This window comes from Schizosaccharomyces japonicus (genome assembly GCF_000149845.2).
Source record: "Schizosaccharomyces japonicus yFS275 unplaced genomic scaffold supercont5.3, whole genome shotgun sequence".
Classification (NCBI taxonomy): Eukaryota; Fungi; Ascomycota; class Schizosaccharomycetes; order Schizosaccharomycetales; family Schizosaccharomycetaceae; genus Schizosaccharomyces; species Schizosaccharomyces japonicus.
In genome coordinates this window covers 470,216-483,175 of record NW_011627862.1, presented here as the reverse complement: position 1 = coordinate 483,175, position 12,960 = coordinate 470,216, and the positions used below count along the sequence as shown (strand labels likewise).

The window sequence follows — 12,960 nt, the reverse complement described above, 5'->3', positions numbered from 1 at the left end:
ATTTTAATTATTATATTTATTAAAAACCATTCAGCTATTCTAATTAATACTGGAATAGCGTGTGCTTTATTTTTCATATACTCATATTTTATATGTGCCATATTTCTAGGTTTTTCAGTAGATATTGTGTTTTATGACTATAGGGGAAGTTTTTTTTTAGGAATTAGATCGACTATATGTAGCTTCATAAATTTCTTCATTTTATGATTTTTGCTGTCAAGGGCTATTCACTTATTAAGTGTTTCCAATTCGACTTGTCTTCTATCGGCACTTAAAACTGTACATACCGACAGAAAACTGTACATGATGGAGACTTCATCTTCATCCGATACTCGTATGTATACACTTTTATTCATCTCTTACATTATTAGTTCGAAAAAAAAGATTGCTACAAAATAAAGAAATTCTTCGGTACAAACAATTCTCGGCAAGTGAATAGTTACTAATAACAGAATCAACAAAATACAATCCACTAGAATTAAAGAGCTTGAGGCTGAGAATGAGCGTTTACTATCAGAAAATTTGGATTTACGTACAAATGCAATTCGATTAGCAGAACAGCTTGAACATGAGCGTTATGAAATTGTTCGTCGGTTTAATAGTATGCGATCGTTTCTATGTTCTGTTGGTACAATGTCTACACAATTGCTCTCTGACTTGGATTCATATACGAAAATCGCAAAATGTATTTACTAAAAAACTCTCTACATTTTTCACCATACTAATTTAATGCTTTAGGTGATCATCTGTCAAGCCGTGATGATGTTGACAGCCTCTCTTCGAGTTCCATTGAAGACGTATGAGTAATTAGTGCTTTTAGGACATGGATACTTACTTTCTAGTCGTTTACTGATAGAACGAGTATTGATCTACTTGATTTTGTTAAAGAAAATATTCCCTTTGGCAATGTCTCCAAGGAGTTAACTCCGGAACACGAATCTGCCCAAGTAGACATTTCTTCGGCAGCACAAAACACATCAACGGGCATCCAACCTCTTACTCCAGCAACAAAATCCCCAAGTTCTTTAAAACGAAGAAAAAGAGCACTTCGTGTTTCGTTCGCAGAGCCCATTACAGATAATGGCAGAGACAGCACAGACGATAATAACCGCTCAGACGCCGAAACAGGCCAAAATTCTGTTGCTCGAACCGAATCTTTACGTGATAAAACCAATGTTTCGCCAAAACCTTCGATCTCTCCAAAACGAAAGAAATCATTGGAACCTCAGGAGACAGTATCCCCTCCTGCAAAGCGTTCGTCAGGAAGGAAAAAAAGAACTTCTGTTTCCGCTTCCGTGAAAGATACGCCGGAGCCGACGTTTTCAAATAATACAGGGAATGATGGGCAAGACAATCAGACTGAAAAGGTAAACGAACAGACAGAAACACATGACGACTCTGACAAAGATTACCATGATACTGAATCTGTTGCTTCTAAGACGGAAGCTACACAACAAACCTCTGAGGCTCAGAATGCATATGTTGGCCGAAGCAGACGTGAACGAAAACAAGTGAATTACGCACTTCCAGGCTTGCGTAAGAAGCTACGTCGAGATTTTGAACTACCGTCTGATCATGCCAAGCCTAAACGTTCTAGACGTGGTAGGAGCGCTCTACAAAAATCCTCGACTCAGACGAAGGACAACAATGGGGAACAGCAGGTCGATTTGGAAACGCACAAAAGCTTTAATACAGACATAAGTGAAAAAATCGAACCCATATCGATTGAGACAAACTCTTCTGATGCTTCTCACAGTAAATCGGCATCAGAAGCAACTGTTCAAAAATCCACAGGTGGTACTACGAAGAAGCAGGACGACAAAAGTAAGACTGTATTGGAAAACAGTTCCGCATTAGCCCAAGAACAAGGCCCTAATGTGCAGGAGTCTGCGCAAGCATCTACGAACACAGATGCAAAAACTCAAACCAGACGTGTTACAGGGCGAAAGCGAGTAGGTGCAAAAAAGAAGTAGACTGCGTGTTTCTGTTTTCGCTTAATTATTACTTATCGTGCTATTTTTTTCGATAATCTGCTTGTTGTCCATCTGTCATTCTTAAAGTGCTTAATAGTCAAAAACCCTTGTTTTAATGTGAATTTATTTCTAAACTCTGTATGTTTTAATCTATTTTAATTTACATTTATATGTGCTAAGTACGGCCAAGTTTTGACTAGGCATTGGTTCCCTTCTCCCACTCCTCCCGACAGTTGGTTTGCTTAATTTGCGTGTTTTGTGACACGGTACACAAAAACCTGTCATAGTACTCACCTGTACTTGTGAATAACATAACGGTCTCTATCTCAAAGCCCTTTTTCTGGTTAAAATTGACGTTTAAGCTTTAATGAATCACGAGAAACCGGAAACTCCTCCTTTTACCCAAACGGCGTTTAATAAAAGCAAATCAAGCTTTATCCAAGCAAATAATGATGGACAAGGAGGTGTACGAAGGGGATCTTTCCATTCAGATATTTCAAATGGATCACGAACTTCTATAAGAAAACAGAATCAGCATTCCTCCAACATCGAGCAGTCTATAACAAGATTGCTTGTGGCTACAAAGCAACTCCTTGAGAAGTTGACTCTATGGAGCAAAAATGCGGCTACTGGAAATGATGTGTCTGATGTTTATGTGAGACTTTCTAGTGAGTTCGGAGAGTCGTGTGCAGTATTTGAAGCTGCTGGAGTAGAAGTTACTGATATGTTGAGCCTTCCTCATCGTCTTCGGCTGGTTCTCGAAGAAACACTCTCTGGGCCTGCTTCGCCTGCTTCTTTGGAAAGACATCTTCCGGCTGTTCGGGAGATTGTGGTCACTCTCCTTCAATCCCTCAAGCGTAAGCAGGCTTTCTTCAAGACTATACGCCAGAGACATCCTCCAATTATCCCTACCGCCGAAGGGGAACGCAGTGCAAGTCAATCTTCTGCAAATGTTAGAAGCCATTTACACCCTCCTCCTGAACCTGAACCTGATAAGCCTCAGTCCAAGGAGGTCTGGGATAGGTACGCAGCTTTAAAGAGTACCAACGTCCTTGAGAGAAGAGCTAGTAAACGCTTTTCCACATTTTTGACCTCTCGTTCACCTGAACACGCAGAGTCTACACTTCCTCAACTCAGCGTACAAGATGTTCGTAATCGCATGCGCGAGAAGAAGGAGGCCAATTTTCTTTCGCAGCAGCAGCAGCAACAGAATTATCAATCACCGAGACCACACTTTCCTCGCCCTACGTCTCGACAAGCCATGGCGCGTGCCCCGAGCATACGTAACTTTTCCGATGGTAATGCTCAGGAGCGTAAGAGTGACCGACCCATACGACCAGGACTTAGTCGTACAGCGTCGCTCAATGTTTCAAACGATATATATGCACCTGCACCTAACTACAGCAATGACTCGTTCACTGTTCCTAAACAACAACCTCCCTCGCAAAAGTCAACTCCGGCAGTTGTTTCCACGCCTTCACCCGCTATTCAACCAAAGAAAACCCCAGAGCGCCGCGAACCATCTCCGGAAGCGTCTAATCATCAACCACCCGCAAACTTGCCCAAGTCCCTCTTTATACGATGGAGTAATATCACGAAAAAGATTCCAATGCCCTCAGAATTGCACACTCCGGGAGAGGTGTATAATGTATTTAAAGCTTCTTTTCATGATATTCCAGACGACGAAGCACTAATCTTTGAGATTCGTGATGAAGAAACGCAAATTAATTATCTTCTTGAGGACCTTTCTGAGGTGAAGAATGGATCCCTTCTTGTTGCAGTGCAAAAGCCGGATGTTGAGCAAGAAGATGAACCCGTAAAGGAAGTTGAGCCTGAACCAGTCAAGCAGGAAAACCCTGAGGTTACTGAGATGCTTATGAAAAAGTTGGAAGAGATCGAAGACAAGATTAGCCAATTGAAGTTGGCCCCCGCGCCCGCAGCTGAGAAAGAATCGCAACCTACTGTTCGTGTATCTAGCGATGGAACCTCTTCTCAACTCGCCTGGTATCATCAAGAGGTGAAGGCAGCCAAGCTTGAGCTCGTTGCCGTGAAGCAATCGCTTATTTCTATGCTTGCACGTGTGCCTTTAAAATTCGAGGAATTCAAGAACAAAGTTCTTGATATTTATGGTTCCACTAATAATAACACAGTGTTGGAACGCACTTTCATCAATAAGTCTAAGCTTAAATTGGAATCAAATTTAGCCAATATCGTCTCTAACTTTGATGATCTCAATGATTTAGTTGAGTGTCTCCGTGCTGATGTCCTTCACCGTAAGGTGCGTCCTGGTTTGGACCAAGTCGCTGCTTTACGGAAGGATAAGAAACTGCTTGCCAAGGAAATCGAGGACTTGGAAGCTACATTGAACAGCGTTACGCCTTCATGGAAGAAGCAATGGGAAACCGAGTTAAACCAAATTGTTCAGGAGCAAGAGTTCCTCAACAACCAGTCTGAAATGATACTGGATTTGAAACGCGACCTTGACTCCGTTTCCACGGTTCTTGCGAATGTCACAGCTATTGCTGAATATCAGAACCAAACACCTCTGGAATCCAAGCCACTTCAGCTTCTTACTGCTTCGAACCTTGATGTCGGTGAGTATCGTAACCGAATTAATCTTGAGATAACCAAGTTAAAACCTGATTCGGAAAGCCGACTTGAAGCCATTCGTCGGGCCGAAGCACTTCGAAAGAAGAACCTCTCGCTGATGGAAGACAAGTTCAAGGCAGAACTGGAGGAGTTTGTTAAGGAGGACAAGTTCCATAAGATTGGTGGAATTGAAGAAGTGAATCGTTTGCGTGAACTCAAAGACAAGGAAATCCTCAAAGCCATCTGGGATGCTAGAGACGCTTCCAATGACAGTACGTCGAGCGCTTCCAAGCGTCCGTCTCCTAAGAGACAGCAAGCCCAACTCTCTTCCACGCCTGCTGATGAATCTTCAAAAGGTACTGAAGACGCCGCTGTCCCCAGCGATCCTGTTGGTTCTACCGTTAGTATTAGCAGTCAACCACCGGTGTCAACACCCAAGTTGGCTCCCGTACCTGTACCAACACCTGCACCAGTTACGGCGCCAGCAGCCGTCCCTGCCCCTCCTGTTTCGTCCAGTCCTAAGGAATCATCAAAACCTCCCGCGGCTCGCCATGGTCACCATCGTTCCGTAAGTTCCGCCGTTTTCCAAGACGCAGATGCGGACCAGTTCTTTGATGATCCATCTTTCCTTGCTTCTAATGGAAATGTCACCGACGGTAATCATGAGCACAAGCACAACGATTCAGAGGGCGTGCCTAAGGCAGACTCCCCAGGACCGCTTGTCTCTTCCATTGTGACCACCTTCACAGGAGAAGAGAATGATGATGAGGCCATTCCTGACTCACCCACACTTACGTTTGCGTTTTAGGGTACCAGAAAAAGGGAATCTTGAGAACACTCCCGTTATTGACTGAGCCAATTTTGAAATGCATTTTTGGGCCTTTAATTTTTTTTATTTTTATTATTATTTACTTATTTACAACAGCCTTCATTCCGAGTGTCTCTCCCACAAGTCTTACGTTACATTCGTTCATTCAATCACTAACTATTCGCTCGTTTCATTATTGTCTGCACTCACTAATGCCTAGAGCAAGTGAGATCAGACAAGTCATTAGGCATGTGCAGCGATAAACTGCTGTAACAGAACACAAAGACATGGTGGCTGCCCCAGAATGAGAAGAATTATTTACGTGGAGCACAATTAAACACGACGAACACCGTAGCCCAAGAGCAATACCGGCAGGCCCACTGTTTTGATGAAAGCAGCAATTGACTTGATGGCTGCGTATGCCATACTACGCTTCTCGAGGAACAGGAAGTCTACCATGTCATGGACAGCTGTCGCACCGTACACGTATAGACCCAAATAAAAGGCACCTTTATAACTGACAGTTCCCGTCAATTGCAGTAAGGCGCCAATTGAGTAGGCTTGTATAAGTGTACCAACCGATTTAGAGAGGAAGGAGCAAGTAGCCTGTTTCTTCAACGAACCCTTGCAACATTCAAACTCTTCTTCATTTCGCATTCTAAATGTCGGTTAGAAGAAGTGTCTTTCACCTAAGTTGGTCAGATGGACAACGAGACGGCATTAACCAGGATTGGCATTTTTAATTCCATGTTTGTCTCATCCTCCACTACAACACGACTTACACTTTTGCCCATGTGTTTCCCATCAATGGACCATAGACCATGAAATCCGCAGCATAATTAAAAGCCGAGCCCAAAAGAATGGCACTGGGCCGAACATAAGGAAAGTAGGAGAAGTACGAAGACATTTTTACGCTTAATTAATTAAACCGACCTGTAACTTGAAGCCTGTAGATTGTAGACTGCGTTTAGGAGAAGAGCACGGTATGTCTTACTGTCGTTTATATCGTAAACTAACGGCTCTTGATGTCACCGTGACGAACAATCCTGTGTGTTTAGGCATATGTTAGGGCATACTTTTGGTGGTGAGTTGTAACGAACGTTAACGAACTGGCATTGTCCCGCAAAATCAAATAACGAGAAGTAAGATGATTCGAAGCATATAGCCCATTGCGTTAAGCATCACTAAGCCAAGAGTTACTGTTTCTAACCCTACCCTAACAAAAGACAGTCACAGAAAACATCCTTCCGTGAAGCAGACCGCAGCACTCATCGTCGCACAACCAACCACCACCAGCACCTTTAACGATACAAAATGGTGAACATCCCCAAGACCCGCAAGACTTTCTGCCCTGGCAAGCAATGCCGCAAGCACACTGTCCACAGAGTCACCCAGTACAAGAAGGGTGCTGACTCCAAGGTCGCTCAGGGTAAGCGCCGTTATGATCGCAAGCAAAGTGGTTTTGGTGGTCAAACCAAGCCTGTCTTCCACAAGAAGGCTAAGGTTACCAAGAAGGTCGTTCTTCGTCTCGAGTGTGTCGTTTGCAAGTACAAGAACCAACTCACCTTGAAGCGCTGCAAGCACTTCGAGCTTGGTGGTGAGAAGAAGACTAAGGTATGTTTTATTGGAGATGAGCTTTTCTGTTTTCGGACGATTCTTTTACTAACGCTTGCAGGGTGCCGCTATCCAATTTTAGGTAGCAAAATAAGAGTCTCTCTGATCTCTTGCTTGTAATATTACAAGGAAAGGTGTGGGATGTATCTTTTGTATAGTTTTGGCGTGTGTACTGGGGTAGGTGTGTGTGTCATCCAAACGGAGCCTCGGATGGGATTGCGGCATTTGAGGTGTGCGAGTGAGAACTGTTCTGTTTTGAGACTTGTTTTCCTCTGGTTTTTCATGCTTTATCACTGTTTTGTTTTCCAACCGGAACATTTCGTTATTGACGCGTAAAGCGCGTAGTTAAGGTTAGCGGCAGCGGATGTGTACTCATCACTTATTGGTGGATGTTGCGAATAGCCGCAACCTTAATTAACCTTAATGCCGCATTACGTACTGTCCACTACTTTACCGTCCTTTATTCTCAGCACCTCTTACCTTTAACCAAACGCTCGCAGAAACTAAAATGACGCTCCACGCCAAGTTTTCATTAGGCGATGAGGACAAGTCTGCCGTTAAAGAAAGTGATGCTCAACGGACGGACGGGAAACGTCACATTTTGGTGGCTGCAACTGGTTCCGTTGCTGCAATTAAGCTAGTACTGCTAGTAAATGACTTGCTGTCATACAAGGACGTGGAAGTCCAGGTCGTACTGACTCAAGCAGCACGTACATTTGTGAAAGTTGACACTCTGAAGGCGCTGGGAGTTCGCGTTTGGTGTGATGAAGATGACTGGAGAAACTGGACTGACAAGACAAGTCCCATTACGCATATTGAACTTCGTCGCTGGGCTCATTTGCTGTTAATTGCTCCCTTGTCAGCAAACACGCTAGCAAAGGCTGCTAATGGTCTCTGTGATAATCTTCTCACCTGTCTCATTCGCGCATGGTCACCCAACAAACCTATGTTGCTGGCACCGGCAATGAATACGGTGATGTGGAAGAATCCTATCACGGAGAAGCATCTTACTACTGTCAGAGAAAGCTATAAACAAGCCGAAATTATCCACCCAATTGAGAAGGTGCTTGCATGCGGCGACATCGGAATGGGTGGAATGTGTGAATGGCGTGAAATTGTGGCTCGCCTAGTTCATCGTTTTGATTTACAGAGGAAGGACGAAGACGAGGACAACGACAATGACAACGACAATGACTTTGATGACAACAGTCTTGTATCTCCAATCAACGACGTTGAGGTTAGTCTTCCTTCTGCACGGAAGCTTCCAAAGTCGGATGAAGTGAATGATGCTGCAAGTACAGTTTCAGCGCCGGCAGCAACATACGCTCCCGTTTCAGATTCCATAGAGGAAGCGGAAACTTCAACACTGGCAAAGGCACCCAATGCTACTTGTGAGCAGGACGTGCAAATAGAAAATGGACCAGCCCTGAAAGAAGAGCATACTAGTATACCCGACATTGTTCCCTCGAATAAAGAAGAACAGCAGTATCTGGATTTGATTAAGCGCATTCTTGAGACCGGGGAGCTCCGTAATGACAGAACTGGAACCGGCACTCGCTCTATTTTCGCTCCTCCCCAGCTTCGTTTCTCACTGTCCAACAATACGCTTCCCTTGTTAACAACCAAGAAAGTTTTCCTTCGTGGTGTTTTACAGGAACTGCTCTGGTTTCTTCGGGGTGATACGAATGCCAAGCATCTGACTGAGAAAGATATCCATATTTGGGACGGTAACGGCAGTCGCGAGTTTTTGGACAAAATGGGCTTCTTTGATCGTGCTGAAGGCGATTTGGGCCCCGTTTATGGCTTCCAATGGAGACATTTCGGTGCCAAGTACACTGATTGTAATGCCGACTACACTGGTCAAGGTGTTGATCAATTGGCCCAAGTGGTTCACCAGCTCAAAAATAATCCTAATGACCGTCGCATTATTATGTCCGCATGGAACCCTGCCGCAATTCCTCAAATGGCGTTACCCCCTTGTCACCTGCTGTGTCAGTTTTATGTTAGTGCACCCGCACAACCTGGCGGTCGTCCCCGGCTTTCCTGCATGATGTACCAGCGTTCAGCCGATATGGGGTTGGGGGTTCCCTTTAATATTGCCTCCTACTCATTACTGACACACATGCTAGCACATTATTGCAATTATGAGGCACACGAATTCATCCATGTAATGGGTGATTGTCATATTTATATTGATCATATAGAAGCATTGCGCACTCAACTTGCACGCAAACCCCTACCCTTCCCTAAGATTCATTTCCGCCGGTCGCCTCGTGAAGTCGGAAGCATAGATGGGTACGAGTATGACGATTTCGTCGTTGAAGGCTACAACCCCTGGGGCCCTATAAAAATGAAAATGAGCGTCTAAAATGGGCCCTTGATGCGAAGAGTTGTTTGTTTCTCGCATCAGGCTTCTCTCAGACATAGGCTGCAGGACAGCAGGTGTACCTTGAATACCGCAATGTCTACATGGGATTATTTTCATGGTGCCCACTCATTATAATCTATTTATACAGAGGAGTTTGATGCTCTCTTCTGAAATTAGTCATTCTTCTTTACTTGTTGATATGTATGAATGGGATGTTTTTTAGCACTTTTTTAAGTAAATGTCATGAACCTATAGAGGGATAACATTGCAAGGTGGCAATTCCTTTTGGTTTCAGCAATACTTACGTTTCACTCTTGTTTTTAATTTTATAGTTATTACCCTGGGGATAAAAGCTGAATTCACACTCAAAAGTTTTCGTTATAAAAGTGTCAAGGAGGCATAAAAACTCTACTATAGAGCTAGTTATAAGGACAAAAGGAACATCAACAAAACAGGGTAATAAAACCGAGAGAATAGATAGGCAAGCAATGAGGGAAGGGGAAGATGGAATGAGCATTCGTGGAACTTTTAAAATCTGTTTAGTTTTTCATAAGTCTTTCAAACTCGTGCTTTCCAAGCTTGCGGAGCTGGCGTTCCTCGTATTCTTTGCGCCGTAGTTGAACTCGTTGGATGATTTGGTTCGTCCCATCAGTGTCATAAGGTCGAGGACCGTTCCCAATTTCCGTGTCCGTTAACGTTACATCGTTGCTTTGGAAGTTTGGAATTGGTACGTGTACTTTTGAAAGCTTCAAGTTTTCACGTATTTGGTTTAAGCCATTCACCTTCGGAGCATTAATGATTACAGCATCAACGAACTTGCATTGCAATATGTTCATTGACCGCTGAAAAAGATCGAGAAAAGGTTGCTGACTGCAATTTTCATTGGAGAAAATACCAGCAACGATAGGAAGGGTCGGAAACTGTTCTTTACATTGCTTTAAAAAGTCGAGGTGTGTCTTGGTCACCAAGTTCCATTCCCCGTCAATATATAGTATCTCACCTTTTAGTCCTGCCTTGTTCATCAGGTCACCAGTAACAATGTGTTCGAGAGTGCCATTTTCCATGCGCACGAAAATGTCGCTTTCAATTGTTTTACCATCACAGCCCGCGGCAAATTCCGTCAGCATAGAGCGGTACTTCTCCAATCCAGACTGGACATTTGAAACTGACAAAGGGTTGGATGATGGGACTAAAATACGTTGAAGAAGTTCCGTCGTGCTGATACCTTCTGTCCGCTTTACCAGCTTGAATCGATTTGCGGCCTTGGCAATTCTGTAACAATCTTCACCGTTTGCATCTGTAGTAACGTCGTCACCATGAACCACATAATCGCAATCGTATTTGTCCAACCAGGGAAGCTCAGTAACATAGGGGGCATAAGGGACCACTTGGTCGACCCATTTGCAGCAAGAGGCAGCAAGACAACGTTCCGCAAGGTTCATCACAGGAACACCTTTATGGTGAGTGACTTCTTCGTCGGAATGAACACCCACAACTAGTGAAGAGCCCAACTTTTTTGCTTGTAAAAGAGCCCGACCGTGACCTTAATAATGTTAACAATCCGTTACAACTGTCCTGTATAGATGGTCCCAGCATGTTCCTCAATAGTTATAATTTATGTCAAATTAATCACATTCCGTCCATGTATTTTCTGAAAAAATCAAAACAGACACAATTTTCATTTTGAAACAAGAAAACCAGCAATACAGCATACCCGTCACAGATAACAACTTACCATAATGAAAAAAATCTAAACAGCCATCTAACCAAAGCCGTGTCATTGAAAGTGAATACTCAGTCTGTTGTTTGTGGTTTAGTAGCTAGCTGAGGTAGTCGAAGCGACGGTCCTAGGCGTACTACGTTCCATACCCATAAAGACAAAAACAAAGATTTTAGCTGCTAATTCTTGACGAAGACGTTCAACCGTTATGCTTATTCTTGTAATTGGAGACTTTCACATTCCGGACAGGGTCCCTAAAATTTCAGAACAGGTAAATGCAATGCTAAAGCAACACACAATTACATCAAAGACAGGTTTCTCCTTCCATGAGCATGATTCATTTTTTCATGATTCCCCTTTATTATGTATCCCATCAATTGTTTTGCTGGCGAATATTTTGTTTGTGAAAAGGGAGTTGCTAACCCAAAACAGTTTAAAAGGTTGCTGGTCCCAGGCAAGATTGATCAGATTATTTGCCTTGGAAACTTAACGACAGCGAGTACTTTCGACTTTCTGAAACACGTGTGCTCTGATGTGAAGCTCGTGAAAGGTCAATTTGATATTGGCAGCACGGCACCTGTTTCTGGATTGGTAAAGCATGGAGCCTTTAAAATTGCTTACACAAGTGGACATCTTGTTGTTCCACGCGCAAGTCCGGAAGCGTTGAGCATGATTGCCAGAGAAATGGATGCTGACATCTTTTTATCGGGAACAACTCATCGATTTGAAGCATATGAAATGGATGGTTGTTTCTTCATCAACCCAGGATCAGCAACTGGAGCTCCAGGAGCTTCTGTTCTCGAGGAAGATGAAGCACCTGTCCCCAGTTTTGTTCTTGTTGACATTCAGGGAAGCGTTCTGATTCTTTATGTTTATCGCATTTTTAATGAAGAAGTTAGAGTCGAAAAGCTTCAGTATCGTAAACCTGAATAAGCGTTTTCTGAAAATGGAAGATGATGCATGCTAGTATCAAGCAACGCTGCTGTTGTTTGCAGTTGCAAATTGACACACGATCTCGTCTTCTTCCTCATCATACTCTTTCCAAGTACGCCGTGCTTTTGTTGGACTTCGTTGGGAAGGCGCTTTTAGGCTACCCCTGCGGAATTGCAATGATGGAATCTGAGTAACAAGTTCATCATCCTCCTCCTCAGTGATATCTTCTCGCCGATTTTTCTTTGGGGTTGAGGTTTGAATGCAGTCTGCGAAATTTATTTGAGAAACATCAGCAGGAATATTAAAATCGACCAATTCTAAATGATTAGAATCAAGTGCCTTTGTACTCACACCTATACTTGATTGCTTGCTTGTCCTCCGTTTTGGTGTTACTGGAGGGGTTATGATGATGGAAAATATGGCTGGAAGTACATCGCCGTATCCTTTGCTTTCCCTCCCTTTCAATTTTCGTGCATTTATACCCTTTGCATGTGCTTCTAATCTCTTCCAGTCCTTTGAAGCACCATTGTTTCCTTGCTTAACAGCAAGCGGTGTCCGTGTCGACCTGCGATTCTGGGTTTTATGCTTTTGTCCTAAAGATGCTTTTTCATTCTGCTCTCTAACAGCTTTGGAACGATAAGTTTTTACCTTCGGCTTTGGTTTAACAATGTTTTCCCAAGCAATGTTCTCTAGATCTTGAACAAGCCAACTCATGATACCGTGTCTAATATATATATACACTCAACTATCCTTTTGGAGGGAGGGATAATTCTTACTTCAATTCACACTGTAGTGACTATGGAAGATATTAGAGAAAGTTATGAAAAGTAATGATATCGTCAAATACCTTCGTTGAACGCGTATTTATTCACATCCTTTGTTTCTTGCCTAATGTTACTATTTGTTAATCCACGCGTTACGCGTTTGCATTTAGACGCGCTCCCGGCTATGACGT

General features: G+C 43.3%; 8 protein-coding genes across 8 annotated transcripts; 5 read left to right on the top strand and 3 right to left on the bottom strand.

Annotated features, from left to right (window-relative positions):
* Positions 1-109: 109 nt before the first annotated feature.
* SJAG_04623 (shugoshin Sgo2) lies at positions 110-2,188 on the top strand. The gene is made up of 5 exons (XM_002175676.2): positions 110-334; positions 372-411; positions 453-685; positions 739-797; positions 843-2,188. The coding sequence occupies exons 1-5, from the start codon at positions 304-306 to the stop codon at positions 1,971-1,973; spliced, it is 1,494 nt and encodes a 497-aa protein (XP_002175712.2). The 5' UTR covers positions 110-303; the 3' UTR covers positions 1,974-2,188.
* Positions 2,156-6,344, top strand: SJAG_04624 (actin interacting protein 3 Bud6). The gene has a single exon (XM_002175677.2). It carries the CDS (start codon positions 2,341-2,343, stop codon positions 5,368-5,370), a length of 3,030 nt encoding a protein of 1,009 aa, XP_002175713.1. The 5' UTR covers positions 2,156-2,340; the 3' UTR covers positions 5,371-6,344.
* On the bottom strand, positions 5,376-6,487 carry SJAG_04625 (DUF1761 family protein). The gene is made up of 2 exons (XM_002175678.2): positions 6,153-6,487; positions 5,376-6,028 (listed from the first exon to the last, which is right to left on the bottom strand). Exons 1-2 carry the CDS (start codon positions 6,275-6,277, stop codon positions 5,704-5,706), a joined length of 450 nt encoding a protein of 149 aa, XP_002175714.1. The 5' UTR covers positions 6,278-6,487; the 3' UTR covers positions 5,376-5,703.
* A 97-nt stretch (positions 6,488-6,584) lies between these two features.
* On the top strand, positions 6,585-7,141 carry SJAG_04626 (60S ribosomal protein L42). Its single transcript, XM_002175679.2, has 2 exons — positions 6,585-6,984; positions 7,046-7,141. The coding sequence occupies exons 1-2, from the start codon at positions 6,685-6,687 to the stop codon at positions 7,064-7,066; spliced, it is 321 nt and encodes a 106-aa protein (XP_002175715.1). The 5' UTR covers positions 6,585-6,684; the 3' UTR covers positions 7,067-7,141.
* Positions 7,142-7,487: 346 nt separating this feature from the next.
* Positions 7,488-9,895, top strand: SJAG_04627 (thymidylate synthase). Its single transcript, XM_002175680.2, has one exon. The coding sequence runs from the start codon at positions 7,493-7,495 to the stop codon at positions 9,350-9,352; it is 1,860 nt and encodes a 619-aa protein (XP_002175716.1). The 5' UTR covers positions 7,488-7,492; the 3' UTR covers positions 9,353-9,895.
* On the bottom strand, positions 9,061-11,232 carry SJAG_04628 (ethanolamine-phosphate cytidylyltransferase). The gene is made up of 2 exons (XM_002175681.2): positions 11,088-11,232; positions 9,061-10,895 (listed from the first exon to the last, which is right to left on the bottom strand). The coding sequence occupies exons 1-2, from the start codon at positions 11,131-11,133 to the stop codon at positions 9,892-9,894; spliced, it is 1,050 nt and encodes a 349-aa protein (XP_002175717.1). The 5' UTR covers positions 11,134-11,232; the 3' UTR covers positions 9,061-9,891.
* SJAG_04629 (retromer complex subunit Vps29) lies at positions 11,160-12,893 on the top strand. The gene is made up of 2 exons (XM_002175682.2): positions 11,160-11,343; positions 11,505-12,893. The coding sequence occupies exons 1-2, from the start codon at positions 11,281-11,283 to the stop codon at positions 12,003-12,005; spliced, it is 564 nt and encodes a 187-aa protein (XP_002175718.2). The 5' UTR covers positions 11,160-11,280; the 3' UTR covers positions 12,006-12,893.
* On the bottom strand, positions 11,166-12,857 carry SJAG_04630 (hypothetical protein). The gene has a single exon (XM_002175683.2). It carries the CDS (start codon positions 12,717-12,719, stop codon positions 12,042-12,044), a length of 678 nt encoding a protein of 225 aa, XP_002175719.1. The 5' UTR covers positions 12,720-12,857; the 3' UTR covers positions 11,166-12,041.
* Positions 12,894-12,960: the final 67 nt, after the last annotated feature.